The sequence below is a fragment of the Aphanomyces astaci genome (assembly GCF_000520075.1).
Source record: "Aphanomyces astaci strain APO3 unplaced genomic scaffold supercont1.28, whole genome shotgun sequence".
NCBI classification, from domain to species: Eukaryota; Oomycota; class Saprolegniomycetes; order Saprolegniales; family Verrucalvaceae; genus Aphanomyces; species Aphanomyces astaci.
This window is the reverse complement of record NW_009798291.1, coordinates 440,092-452,526: the sequence shown is the minus strand read 5'-3', so window position 1 is coordinate 452,526 and position 12,435 is coordinate 440,092. Positions and strand designations below refer to the sequence as shown.

Below are 12,435 nucleotides of genomic sequence, written 5' to 3'. Positions count from 1 at the left end.
TATATATATATATATATATCCCATATATACGTTCGTCGTACCAATTCCTGTTGTTTCAAGATTTTCGACTTCATGCGCATTTTGGCCTTGAACGCTTGGTTTTCCTGGTGGATTTGCTGGATGATTTGATTTCCCTACAGAATGGTTATAATCTTACCAGATGTATAAATAAATGTACTAATTAATATATTTATACATCTAAAATGGTTATATATATATATATACATATTTAAATGGATATAGATAAATATGAAATAATGCGTTAACTCGATATAGTACCTTGTTGATCTCGGAAATGCTCAACTCGAGCTTTTGCTGCATCGTGCTGTTGTTGGCCTTGTACATTTTCAGCGTTTCTTCAATCTCGAGCTAGTTGTTTAGCAACATACATATATATATATTCAGTCAGATAAAATATGTGGAAATACGAGAAACATATTCAAAGTGGAGTACCTTGTGGTTTGTCGACGCTTGGAGCAACTCGGTGGATTTTGCAATCACATCTTCCTTGTCGGCCACCTACATTCCCATATATACATAACTATCCAGTTGAATTCTATGTATATTATTATGCCATCCATACATGATCAACCACTATAATATATATATATCCACAATAAATAAATATATATGTTTGACATTACCTGTTGCTGAAGGGCAGCGATGCGCAAGTCGTTCTGGGTGAGCAGTTTTTCCTATCATTTCCGATTGTTATGTGTTACTAGATCGACACATACACTCTATGCAATCCAGTCCAGTACAGCTATATATATACTACCGTATTTGTCGTTGATCTGCACCACGAAGTATAACAACTATCTTATTATATGAAATCGCAAAATGTATATTCTTAATGGAATATTTAAATACATTGTTCATGGTGCAAAGGTATGACAGATACCATTGTCGATTTGATATACAAATATTTGGGGGTGCAAACGAATCGCGCCGCCCAAACCGATCCACAATCGATCTGATTGGTTGTTAAATTTCATTGAGACGTTTTTGATTGGCTAATAATGTTGAGCTCATCTGAGGTAGCCAATCAAATCGATTAAAATTCACGCCACAACACCATGAAATTTCACTCGAAAGACCACAATATACTAGTAGTACATCCATTCTCCTTACCTTGGTAAACACGTCCTGGTCCAGTGCTTTATTTTGAGATTTGAGGGATTGCAGCTCGACACTGTTGAGGCGATTGGTGTCCTCCAGGGCTGCCACGTGTCTCTCAAGTGTGGCGATATTGGTCTCATGCTGGTATTTTGTCTTTTGCAGCAACTGTAGCGCCGATTCGGTCTCGGCCAGTTTATGCTGCAGTTGTTCGATCTGATCGAATATACATATTTTTATATATATGTATATCAAACGACAACACACAGTACCTACCTCTTCTTTCGACGACAACCGAAGGTTTTCCAGCTTGGTCGTGTACATGCGCTCCGTGTCGTGCAGAGTCTGAAGCGCGGCTTCTTTCTATTTGGCATAATAATGATGTTCGAAGATACATTATAAATAATAATGTCGTATATGTGTGGTATGATGGCGAGACCTGTGCCGTCATGGCTTCGGACGCGGCCATCTTGGCCGACCCTAATTGCTCGGCATGCTGCTGCATGGCACGGTCTACTTGGGTCTGCAGCGCCGCTTCGGACGCTTTCGTAGCGTCGAGGTCGGCGGTGGTTGACATCAAGTCGTCCTGAAGCCTTCGTTTCTCGTGCTAATCGTCAAGAAGATTGAGCCATAGGTGGATGTGATCATGGTGGTAGTACCGTGGTCTGTCGTAAGCGAGCGGCCAGGTACAGCTTGACTTCGGCGTCGTCGCCAGGCGTAAACTGCAGCGATAGATGGGTCAAGCGCTTGAACGCGTTGGTCTCGACGATACTGAACGTGCTGTGGCCGGCCACGTCGTGCGTGTTGAGCACGGCCAAGTAGCTCAGCGGCGCCTGACCTTCTGGACGATGGGACGACGAAGACTCGTGGAGAAGCGTGGGTTTCGCAAGGCAACAAGTCAACAGGTCCATGAAGTTGGCGGCAAACTTGGGAAAGTCCACGAGGAGGCGTTGCTGGTGCTTGAGGTCATGGAACTCTTCTTCCGACACACTCCACACGTACAGGAAGAACGTCTCGAGCTCTTCGTCGTCTGTCACTTCGATGCGCAGCACGCGCTCCTTTTGGTTGCTGTTCAGCGTCTGCCACACCAATGAGGGCTTCGTCTACATATATGGCCACAGAGTTCATACGGACGTACCCGTTGGCCGTTCAGCATGCGCACGGTAAGGAGCGTATGACGTTCGTCGCGCTCGGGTTGCTGCACAAGCACCCGCACCTTTCCATCAAAGAGCGGCCCCTCGCGGTCGAACTCGTCCATCGCAATGCTGATGAGGATGTTTGAAATCCACGAAGCGGTAAACTCGAAAATCCCTGCGATCGGATTGGTCAATTTTCTGAGTTTGGAATTCAAAATAGCCAATCAAATCGTTGTATTATTGGCATTGGGGCAGGACTTGCGTGCAAAAAAACAAATGGATTGGAATTTGGTTTTATCCCATATTTTTATCACATTTCTCTGCATGTAGTTCACGATAGGTATACCCAAATCAAATACAATCCTAATTTCATGAGCCCAATTTTTATTCGCTTTTTGTGAGAATAAAATATCTTTTGTTTGTTGTCTCAACAACACGCAATAAGACCAACGTAATCCGACATCGCCGCTGGAGCTGCTGCTTGCTACACGGACCAACCATGTGGATCATTGGATTTGAAGTCACATATGGACAAGCGCTGGCACCACCAGGGTATCATCGTGTGACCAATGCAGAAGGTGCCGCCGCCGAAATCTCGCCGCAGACGTACCTATGGTACAAGTTGCAAGCTCCAGACCACGACGTGTTGCCGCCAGTGCGCGCTCTGCTTATTCACACGCACCAAGTCGATGGGTACGACATGGTTCCCAAGCCGATCGTTCGGTCTACGACTACTCCGGCATCGACATCACCCGCAGATTCCACAGACGTGCCCGCGATGTATCTACTGTACTCCACATTCGTCGACGACGACGATGCGAAGGTACTGTTGCCCATCAAGGAGCTGCGTATTGACAACATACCCGGCAGCACCACCAAGCACTCTGCTTTCATCGAGTCGAACAACACTGTACCATCATCGTCCCTTGCCGCCTTCGAATGGGTCAACGTCGTGCAGCCTCCCGCCGCTTCCGACGATCCCAATCCCACGTCTGAACACCTCCTGACATCCATCCATGCCCATCTCTCGCACCACCGCCTTTGTCTCAAGCGCGCCACCCGTGCCGACGTGGACGATTTCGAGGCCACGACAGCCGCCGCCGTCGCCGCCTCATCGAGTCCATTGTCGCGATATGCCGTTGGAACGTGGGTGGACGTGCTGGACTCGACCTCTACCGCGCTTTCCCCTCGGTGGCGAGCTTCGCAAGTGAAGGCCAACACGAGCGTCACCCCCTCACGGTTGCTGCCGCCGCAAGCGCTGGTGCTGCTGCTCCCCCAATACCGAGCCCCGCACAAGGAACTGGTGGTGCTGGGAGCCCAAGTGCGAGCCAAGGTGGCCCCGCTAGGCTCCCACACCAACTTGACGCTGTCGCCGGCGTACCCGACGCTCCGTGCGACGTCCATGCGGCGGCTGCTCGTGCCCGCGGACATTGAAGCCATCCACCAAACGCTGGACGAATCCTTCTTTGATATGCACTTGGTGTACTTTCAGAGCTGCTTGGTACCGTTTGTCGAAACTTGCATGGCATCTCCATGTCGAGATGTGGACACGGCGAGGGCGATGCAGGCATTTCTCCAGAACTGCCTCAAGCACTGGGTCGCCGCGGTTCTCGGCGACGACGACTCGATGATTCCGCCGCCAGTGTATCCGTACGCAGTCGTCGCGTTGATCAAGTTGCTCTGCAACGGCTACGACGTGTGCAGCGCGTTCTACCAGCCCGATGGCCACGCCGCGCACTGGGAACGCCTAGACGATTTCGAGCACACAATGTACTTTGACATGGCACCTGCTGGCCAAGTCGTGCCCCGATTGGCACCGTGCAGAAGCGTCTACTTTGTGGAAAACATCGAGTACTTTCTTCAAGCTGGCGGGTTGCGCGCCATGCTACGGCGGGTGGAACGTGAAACAGGAGCATCGAACGAACGGGGAGTGTTGGTGCCGCTGGCCGAGCTAGATATGTACCTGACGCTGCTCGGGCATGCCAAGCCGATTCTAATGCCGACAGACGCCGACGTCGACGTGCTCACGCGGCTGTTCCATGCGTCCTTTGATCGCCTCAACCAAGTCACCCCCGCCGACCTCCACCAGGACCTTGAACTGGTCGTGGAATCCGTGCTCGATCGAATCGATGCCTTGATCTCATCGTCGTCGTCGTCGTGGCTGCTGCATGCGACATCGTTTGACGAGCGACTGGAACTTACACGGATCAACATGGCGTACCAGTACGTGAGCTGTCGGTCGCTATCGCACCAGCTCACGGGTATCCACCAGTTGGTCGAGTGGCGAGCCAAAGCCCAGGCCCTGGACGACCATCTGGCCTCCCATCCGTCTGCGACAACGTCCGCCACGAAACGAGTCGGGTCGTTGCAACGGTTGTCCTCGTTGATCACAAAAACAGCGTCTACATTTGTCACCACTCCCACGTCCATCTCGTCGTCCATCTCGTCGTCTTCTACCCCGTCGAGGGCGAGATGGCTCACGTCGGGGGCGTTGGCTCGCTGGCTCCGCCGCGCCAACGTGCTCGAGCTCTTATTGGGCGACCCCACCGCCGTCACCCCGGCAATATCTGTCGTTCGAGACGCCCATGTGGAAGTATGGAAACGAAGTACGCCGCTGCTTGCGCTGCTATCCCAGCACGGACTCCTCACAGAAACGCACCTGACGCTGCTGTGGCACCTCGGAAGAAAGCACACGACGCGGCGCAAGATCGTGTACGAGATGCTGCTGCAGCTGGCATCGTCCATGAACATTCCGCTCTTGGACGCCATCGCTCGACTCTTGCATGACACGATCCCCCTCGCCGACTACGACGGCCTGACCATCCATTTCCTCACTCGAATCACCCGCCTCGCCAACGGAAAAGCACACTCAGCCCGAACAAAGGCGGCGGTTGAAGTCGCCACGCTCACCAAGGTGGCGGCGCTGGGTGTCGACATGCTCTGGACAGCCACGACCCAAGCCCCCCATCATGCTATGCATCAAGAGTTTATCACGGCGTTCGCCACGTTGCTCCATGAAATGCACGTGATTGAAGCTACTCATCACATGCATGATGGAGCTCCCAATACTCGAGAACGATACATTCAACTGTGTGTGCGCGCGCTGGCGGCGGCGCCGCACCAACATGAACGAGATATTGGTGTGCCCGTGGAGCTGGCGCTGCGCGTTTTGCAAGCGATCATTGAAGGATATGTACGTACCCAAGTGGATTTGAGTCGTGTGACGTCTTCCGTGGAAGCTTCGGCGATCAAAAATGCCATCAAATTGCACCCGCTGCACCCGTTTATCGACGAACTAGTCACGACGTACCAACTGGTGGACGTGGTGGTCGCCGTCGTTCGGACGGGGGGGGTTGCTTCTACCGCTCCGTGTCTGGCGTTTCTGGGGTTTCTACTCACTTCATCGGGACTAACACTGGACAAGGCTCATATAAACGCACTGTACAGATCATTGCACACGAGTCGACGTATGCAAATGTACTTTGCCTGGTTGACCGACGTCCTTCCAAAGTGTACGGAAACGTCGCAAGCTATGGCTGTGTTGCCCGACAAGTTTGTCAGCAACGGCGCGTTCACCGAGGACGATGTCGAAGCCATCTTTGCCCACCAATTCTCGACTCCTTCTGCGATGGACACGGTGGAATTTGACTGCTTTGAGCGGCTATTCCGGTATGTGAATGGCGCGATCTACCGCAACCTGTCGGACGTCCATCTCCCCGACGACTTTTCAGTGAATGTGCCGCTGCCCGACTTGCACGGGTACGACACGCTGCTGGCCATTGCCACAACGTGCCACGTCATCGCAGTGGCAGATGCGGCGCAGCAGTACCTTGTGTACCTGTTGCTGCATCTGTCGCCAGCAACTTTCTCTGCAACGTCCAAACAACAGCACTCGCGCCGAGACATTTGGCTCCAGTTTGCCGTGTGGTGCATGTCCCACGTGTACGACGCCATGTCATTGGCCAAAACTAGCGTTGCTCGACGATTGCTGGAGCTGCTCGCCATGTTTCTATACCACGCACAACCGATGGGCTGGCGGGGCGGCGGCGACGACCCCCAAAGCGGGCGAGTGCCGGACGTGGCCGTCGTCTCCAACGACCTAATGGTGTACATCAAGATGCAGGACGGACGGACCAGTGCGCCGCTCAACTACTCGCTGCCAGGAACGTGTCTAGTGGGGGAGCTTCGAGATCGAGTTGCGGCCGACGTTGGGCATTTTGCCGACAGGATTCGGCTGCTCACAGATACCAAGGTCAAGCTAACCGTGTCACAACACGATGGACTAACGCTGGACGACGTGTCTATCTTTGCAACTGTGACGTCGTCCAAGAAGAAGAAGGCGTATGTCGAAGCGATCGTGTTGAAAAAACCTGAAGTGGACACGGCCGGACACAAAAAGTCGACCAAAAAAGCGAAGCTCCTCCGTGGCGACGCGGCCGCCGACTGGGCCGCCGTCGCGACGTACCTGGCGTCCACGTGGGTACCGTCGCTGCTCGAGATGCTGGAGGACCCTGCCGTGTGCGACACTGTGTGGCGCGTCCTCGCGCGGCTCCCCCGTCAGCCATCCCCGTCGTCGTCTGTCCTTTCAACGTCGCTGCCGACGCTCATCTTTCAAATGGATGATCCGCCGTCAAAGGTAGTGGCACCGGACGTGGCAATCCATGTGCGGGAGGTGCTGCTGCACCATACTGCCGTCCTCTCCAGTGCCAAGAACCTGCTCGTATGGCACGGCTGGTCGCTCATGTTTGCCACACTGGACCGAGCGTTGCAGCCACATGTTGACGCCAATCCAGTGACGTGGCCCGATAACGATGCTGGAGTGTGGGATATGGTGCTGTGCAACGTGCTGGACATTGCACATGTCATCCTCTCTAGCCAGCAGCTACTACCAACAACAACTTTCACGGCATCGCAGACGGGGGTATCCGCAACGGATGGGCCTACTGGCACGTCGTCGCAGCGGGTCGTGTACTCGCCAGCTCCCCTTCTAGACAACCCCGACTCTGTGTGTGAACTAGCGTTGGTTCATGCATTGTCGTTGGTGTGCCAACTACTTGTTGTGGATCGTAAGACGAGTCTGGCTACGACATTTCAGCAGCATCCACATGTCCAGTCAGTGTTGGTGGGGACATTAGACCATGCGTCGTCGCGGGTGCGCGGGGAAGCTGCCAAGACAGTCCAAAGCGTGTGCAACAGCACGTTGAACCCGTCGTCGTGGCAGGTGTTGGTGCCGTCTTGTGTGACACTGTTGGGGTCGTACGACGGCCCCGTGACCCACGGTGATTTGTTTTACTTGTACGGAGACATTGTCGCCAAACAGCAACAAGACAAACAGTTGCGCTCGGTTCACGAGCAGAGTCAACGTGCCATGGGGAGGCTCTTGGCGCGACTGCAATTGGTGGCCACGACGCCCGACGACGAAGCTGATCATGTGCTGGAAGGGCTGCTCCATACATTTCTCGGTTGGATGGAGCCACCACCACCACCCAGCAACGAACAAGCAAGCAACGTGGATGAGATGGAGGTAGTGTCGACACATACCGAGTGGATTACTCCAGCGTTGGTAGTTGAAGTGTTTGACAAGTGCTTGTTTCCACCATCGACGACGACGACATTGGCCAAATGCCGAAGCCGTGGCTCTCGATCCGCCGCGTTTCAATTGCTCTTGCAATGTGTCGACGTATCTCCAGCATTGGCGCTGCCAATCGTGCTGGCTCGCATGCTCCCCCAGCATGCATTTGATCGGAAACCTCCAAAAATCGATATCAAGCACTCAACCTCCTCTTCTCTTTCCTTGTCATCCAAGGCGACGAGTCCGAAACAACCAACGACGCCCCGCGGACCGTTTGTCGGGCTCAAGAACCTCGGGAATACGTGCTACTTTAACGCGATCGTGCAGATGGGTTTTATGTTTCCGCCGTTTCAGCGCTTGGTATTGTCGTGTGAGTCCGAGTCGTCGCCCGTCCTGTTCCAGCTGCAGTCGCTGTACGCGCACCTCCGCGGCAGCTCCCGTCCATACGTTAACCCACTGGGCCTGCTGTCTGTGCTGAAAACTAACACGGGCGCCGCCGTCAATGTCAAGATGCAGCAAGACGCGAGCGAGTTTCTCACGTCGTTTCTCCAGCAGCTGGAGGCAGAGATCAACAACGGCAAGCAGCACGACGTCGAAGCGGCGTTTGCAAGGGCCCTCGGAGGAGTCTTTAGCAATGAATTGGTGGCCGACGGCAACCGATACAGCGAACGCACCGAACCGTTTCATTATATTTCCGTGACTGTGCGGGATAAAAATACTCTGGTCGAGTCACTCGACAGCTGGGTCGAAGGCGACACGGTATATATATATATATATATATATATATATTGGGATTGTAGCCAATAGTTGTAGTGGATATAAGTGTGTGCTCATGTGCCCAATCTATTGTTAGTCGATTTGATTGTGTATTAGATTTTGTATGTAACATTACTGCGACCATGTACACGATTTGAAGGCACACAGGGATGATTCGATTGAGTGTTGCAGGAGTTTTTGATTGGCCACTTGACAGTGTTGTGGGTTTTGATTGGTCGGTTGAGCATCCCACTCCAAATTCAAATCGACTTAAGACTATATGTATATACTGTATATATTTGTTAATGTCTTGGAATGGATAAAGAGTGAATGAGAGTATATTTGTATAGTGTCCTTGTCGCCAAAAGCTGGATTATATTTCTGTGCTCATTTTTGCCAAACATCCATTGATCGATCGATTGGTTGTACGGATTTTTGTATGTAAACAGTGGTCACACAAATACAAGTCCCAGTTATTCGATGATGGATGGTTGACGTGAGATAATAATGTGATTGGCCAGTTGAAACATGTTGTGGGTTTTGATTGGTCAATCGATTGACTGCTCGCACCGCACTCCAATGTCGAATCGACTTGTATATTATATACAGTGTATGGAAGAATGAATCCCTAACAATTCGTGGGATTGTAGGTGAGTTATACATGGGACGACGACGACGACCACGGCGACAAGCATGCGATGGACACACACAAGCGGATTTCCATCCAAACGCTGCCGGAATGCCTCATTTTGCACTTGAAACGCTTTGAATTTGACTTTGAAACGATGCAACAAGTCAAAGTTCACGACCGATTTGAGTTTCCCGTCGAGCTAGACATGCGACGGTAAAACATCCTATATACATACCTCTGAAAAGTTCATATAGTATTGGATTTAAAGGGTTTGAAGTGACTGTATGTATGTATGTTTGTATCCCTTCTTCGTATGGTCACACACCAGTCTTGTTATGTGTATATATTGTGAAAGGAGCTACGACGTAGTACTAGTAGTAGTAGTACTAGTAGCAGTTGTAAGTGGGGTCACTCACATGTTTATGTAGGTACACCAAGGAAGGCCAAGCTGCTGCGCGTCGACAGCTCCACGTCATCGACGCCTCGAATGCATCGATAGAGTGGCGGGCGCCAGAGTACTACCAGTACGACTTGACGGGCACTATTGTGCACATGGGTAGTGCCCATTCCGGTCACTATTACGCCTACTTGAAAGACCCCCATGCATCGTCCTGGTACGAGTTTAACGACACTGTTGTGACACCGTTCGACCCTCGACACTTGGCTGCCGAGTGCTTTGGGGGGGTCGCCGACCCTTCGGGGAAGCACACTCCGAGTATGAAGACCCACAGCGCGTTCATGCTCGTGTACACCCGTCGGAAACCCACGTTGGCACTCGTTGCTGAGCAACTTTCTCCGCCAAACAAGCGATCGTTTGCCGGTACGAGTGTGGCAATCATGGCAGTCCTGCGGTTCAAACGCCGGGTTCATCTCCACGCCCCTATTACTACTAGTAGTACCAGTACCTCGAACATCCCTTCGTCGATTTGGCACGCAATCCACGCGGAAAACCAATCATTTTGGCGAAAGCAATACGTAGCCGAGGCCGCGTGCACAACGTTCACGTACGACTTGTGCCACAAGTACTCTTCCCACATGGAAACGCTGGGGCTGACGAGTCTGGCTTTTCAGGTGGCTGCTACTTATGTATTTGGGACTTTGTGGCAGTGCCGTGAAGTGGCGCGTCTGCTGGCATGGCGGCCGCTGGTGCTGTCGATGGTGGGGACAAATGAAGCCAGCAGTTTGTGGTGGATATACACTCTGGGAACGCACCCGACGCTGCTGGTGGACGTTTTGGTGGAGCACGATCAAGAGCCGGTGCGCACATTTGCCACGGATGTGACACTGCGAGCGATGGACATGTGTGCTGACGTGGCACGCTGTGAGCCAATGATGTCCAAGCTCTTGACCGAGTTTGATCACATTCTAGAGTGTGAACACTCGTTTGTGGACCTCTTGCTCGCATTTGCGCGAAAGGGACCAGAAGCAAGCGCATGTCTCGTTCATCGTCACCACCTCGTGGCGAAACTGGTGGGGATGATGGTCACTGGGAAGAACGCTCAACCTGTCCCCCCGACCGGCGACGAGTTTCTTGTGCGTCCCCCCAGTGGCCTCCAGCATGCTTTCCATACCCCCCCCCTTCCCCCCAAGGTCCTCATTGGCGACGAGCACCTGTGGCAACTGCTCGCCCTCGTCCTCCAACACGTGCCCCGACGTCCCTCTGTGACTTCCGCCCTGCCCGCCGCCTCTTGTGTACAATACCTCCCCACGACACTGGACGAACCAGATAACGCATTGTCGTCGCACGACTGGATGTGTCTGCTCACCCATCGCGCGTCGAGCTACAGCGCCGAAACTGCGCCGTGGACGACGGTTGTGACTACGATGTGCTGGGAATCGCCACAGTTCTCGATGGCATGGCTCGATTACCTGCTAGATGCGATCGAAGACGAGGACCACCATTTACTCAAGCCGTACTTTCGGACACTGCGGGTGCTGCTGGCAGTGGACGACTCGATTGCGTCCGACCGGATGGCGGCGGGTATGACGAGGCTGATTGCAATCATGGCGTCCCAGCAAAAGTACTTTAAAGCTACGGAAACCACCCTTGACATGCTCCTCCGCATGGCCAAACGTGTGCCCAAGGTCTGTTGCCTATTACTTTGCGATTTATGTTTGCCTTTTTCCCATATTTCTGAATAATGGCCATATAACTATGGTAAACACAATCTGTTTGACTTGTACCATGTGAAGTTATTTCGTAGTCACATTGGATTGTTTGAAATAGAATTAAACGACACACTTTGGATTCCACGTGATGTTGAGAAATGAATCTTTGCCTATTTGAAAAGATATATATATATACTGATATACTAGAATATATATATACACTTGCAATCATTCTATCCGAGAATACCCTCATGTTTCTTCAATAATTGTCTAGAGTTTGTACATGAAGATGGCATGTTTCTGAAGGACCATTGCATACATTTCAATGTGATATTCCCATTGTTGGGTTCCTCCGTTGCCTGTTGTCGGCACCAAGTTCGGAATGAATATATATATATATATATATTATATTCATGTTTGAAAACCGGTTCCTCCGTTGCCTGTCATCGGCACCGAGTTCTGGATGAATATATATATATATATTACATTCATTCTTGAAACCCGACTCGTTACCATAAATCAAGCCACTCTACCACACGTATATATGCACATTAACGAATGCTATTTTTTGCTTTTGTTTGGTGGTTGTAGGTAAGCGTGTGGCTGCATGAAAACCAGCGCAGTTGGTCGTGGGCTGAAAAGTGGCTGCTCTCGCATCGCGGCGCGGACGGGTACCTCCAAACGCAACGGACACTGCTGACCAAACCCAAGTCCACGAGCGGATGGCGCGATGTCATAACATCCCACCCGACGCTGGTCAAGAACGTGGACAAGTCGATTGTGAAGCTGGTGCCGCGGCTGCGGTCGCTGCTGGCGTCGGCGTCCGTCCCCGTCGACGACATGTACGACAGCGACGACGACCCGATGGACCTCGTGGGGAAAAAGGTGCGCGTCAAGTGGGCCAAAGAAAAGTGGTATACGGGCGTTGTCAACAGCTACAACCCCACGACCCGCGAGCACGCCGTGTTTTACGATGACGGAGACAAGAAAAGCTATAAAATGGCCGACAAAATATTCACCCGACTACCAGACGCCCAACACTTGGCCTAAGTGGAATAATATATGTACTGTCTCTTGGGCTCTTTTGAAACGAGGATATATTCAAGTCGTTGTGT

The 12,435-nt window shown here is 52.0% G+C and overlaps 2 protein-coding genes across 3 annotated transcripts; one reads left to right on the top strand and one right to left on the bottom strand.

The window, feature by feature from the left end:
* Window positions 1–134: 134 nt before the first annotated feature.
* Window positions 135–2,382, bottom strand: H257_10476 (hypothetical protein; the record flags this gene model as incomplete). The annotated part of the gene is made up of 9 exons (XM_009837039.1): window positions 2,255–2,382; window positions 1,776–2,195; window positions 1,556–1,723; window positions 1,393–1,479; window positions 1,132–1,332; window positions 645–695; window positions 454–519; window positions 280–369; window positions 135–152 (listed from the first exon to the last, which is right to left on the bottom strand). The coding sequence occupies exons 1-9, from the start codon at window positions 2,372–2,374 to the stop codon at window positions 135–137; spliced, it is 1,221 nt and encodes a 406-aa protein (XP_009835341.1). The 5' UTR covers window positions 2,375–2,382.
* Window positions 2,383–2,629: 247 nt separating this feature from the next.
* H257_10475 lies at window positions 2,630–12,399 on the top strand. 2 transcript variants are annotated; one of them, XM_009837038.1, is made up of 4 exons: window positions 2,630–8,583; window positions 9,231–9,424; window positions 9,640–11,296; window positions 11,912–12,399. In XM_009837038.1, the coding sequence occupies exons 1-4, from the start codon at window positions 2,752–2,754 to the stop codon at window positions 12,368–12,370; spliced, it is 8,142 nt and encodes a 2,713-aa protein (XP_009835340.1). In that variant the 5' UTR covers window positions 2,630–2,751; the 3' UTR covers window positions 12,371–12,399. The 2 variants fall into 2 exon arrangements, with proteins under 2 accessions (XP_009835340.1, XP_009835339.1); XM_009837037.1 differs by lacking the exon at window positions 11,912–12,399 and having other exon boundaries at window positions 9,640–11,689.
* Window positions 12,400–12,435: the final 36 nt, after the last annotated feature.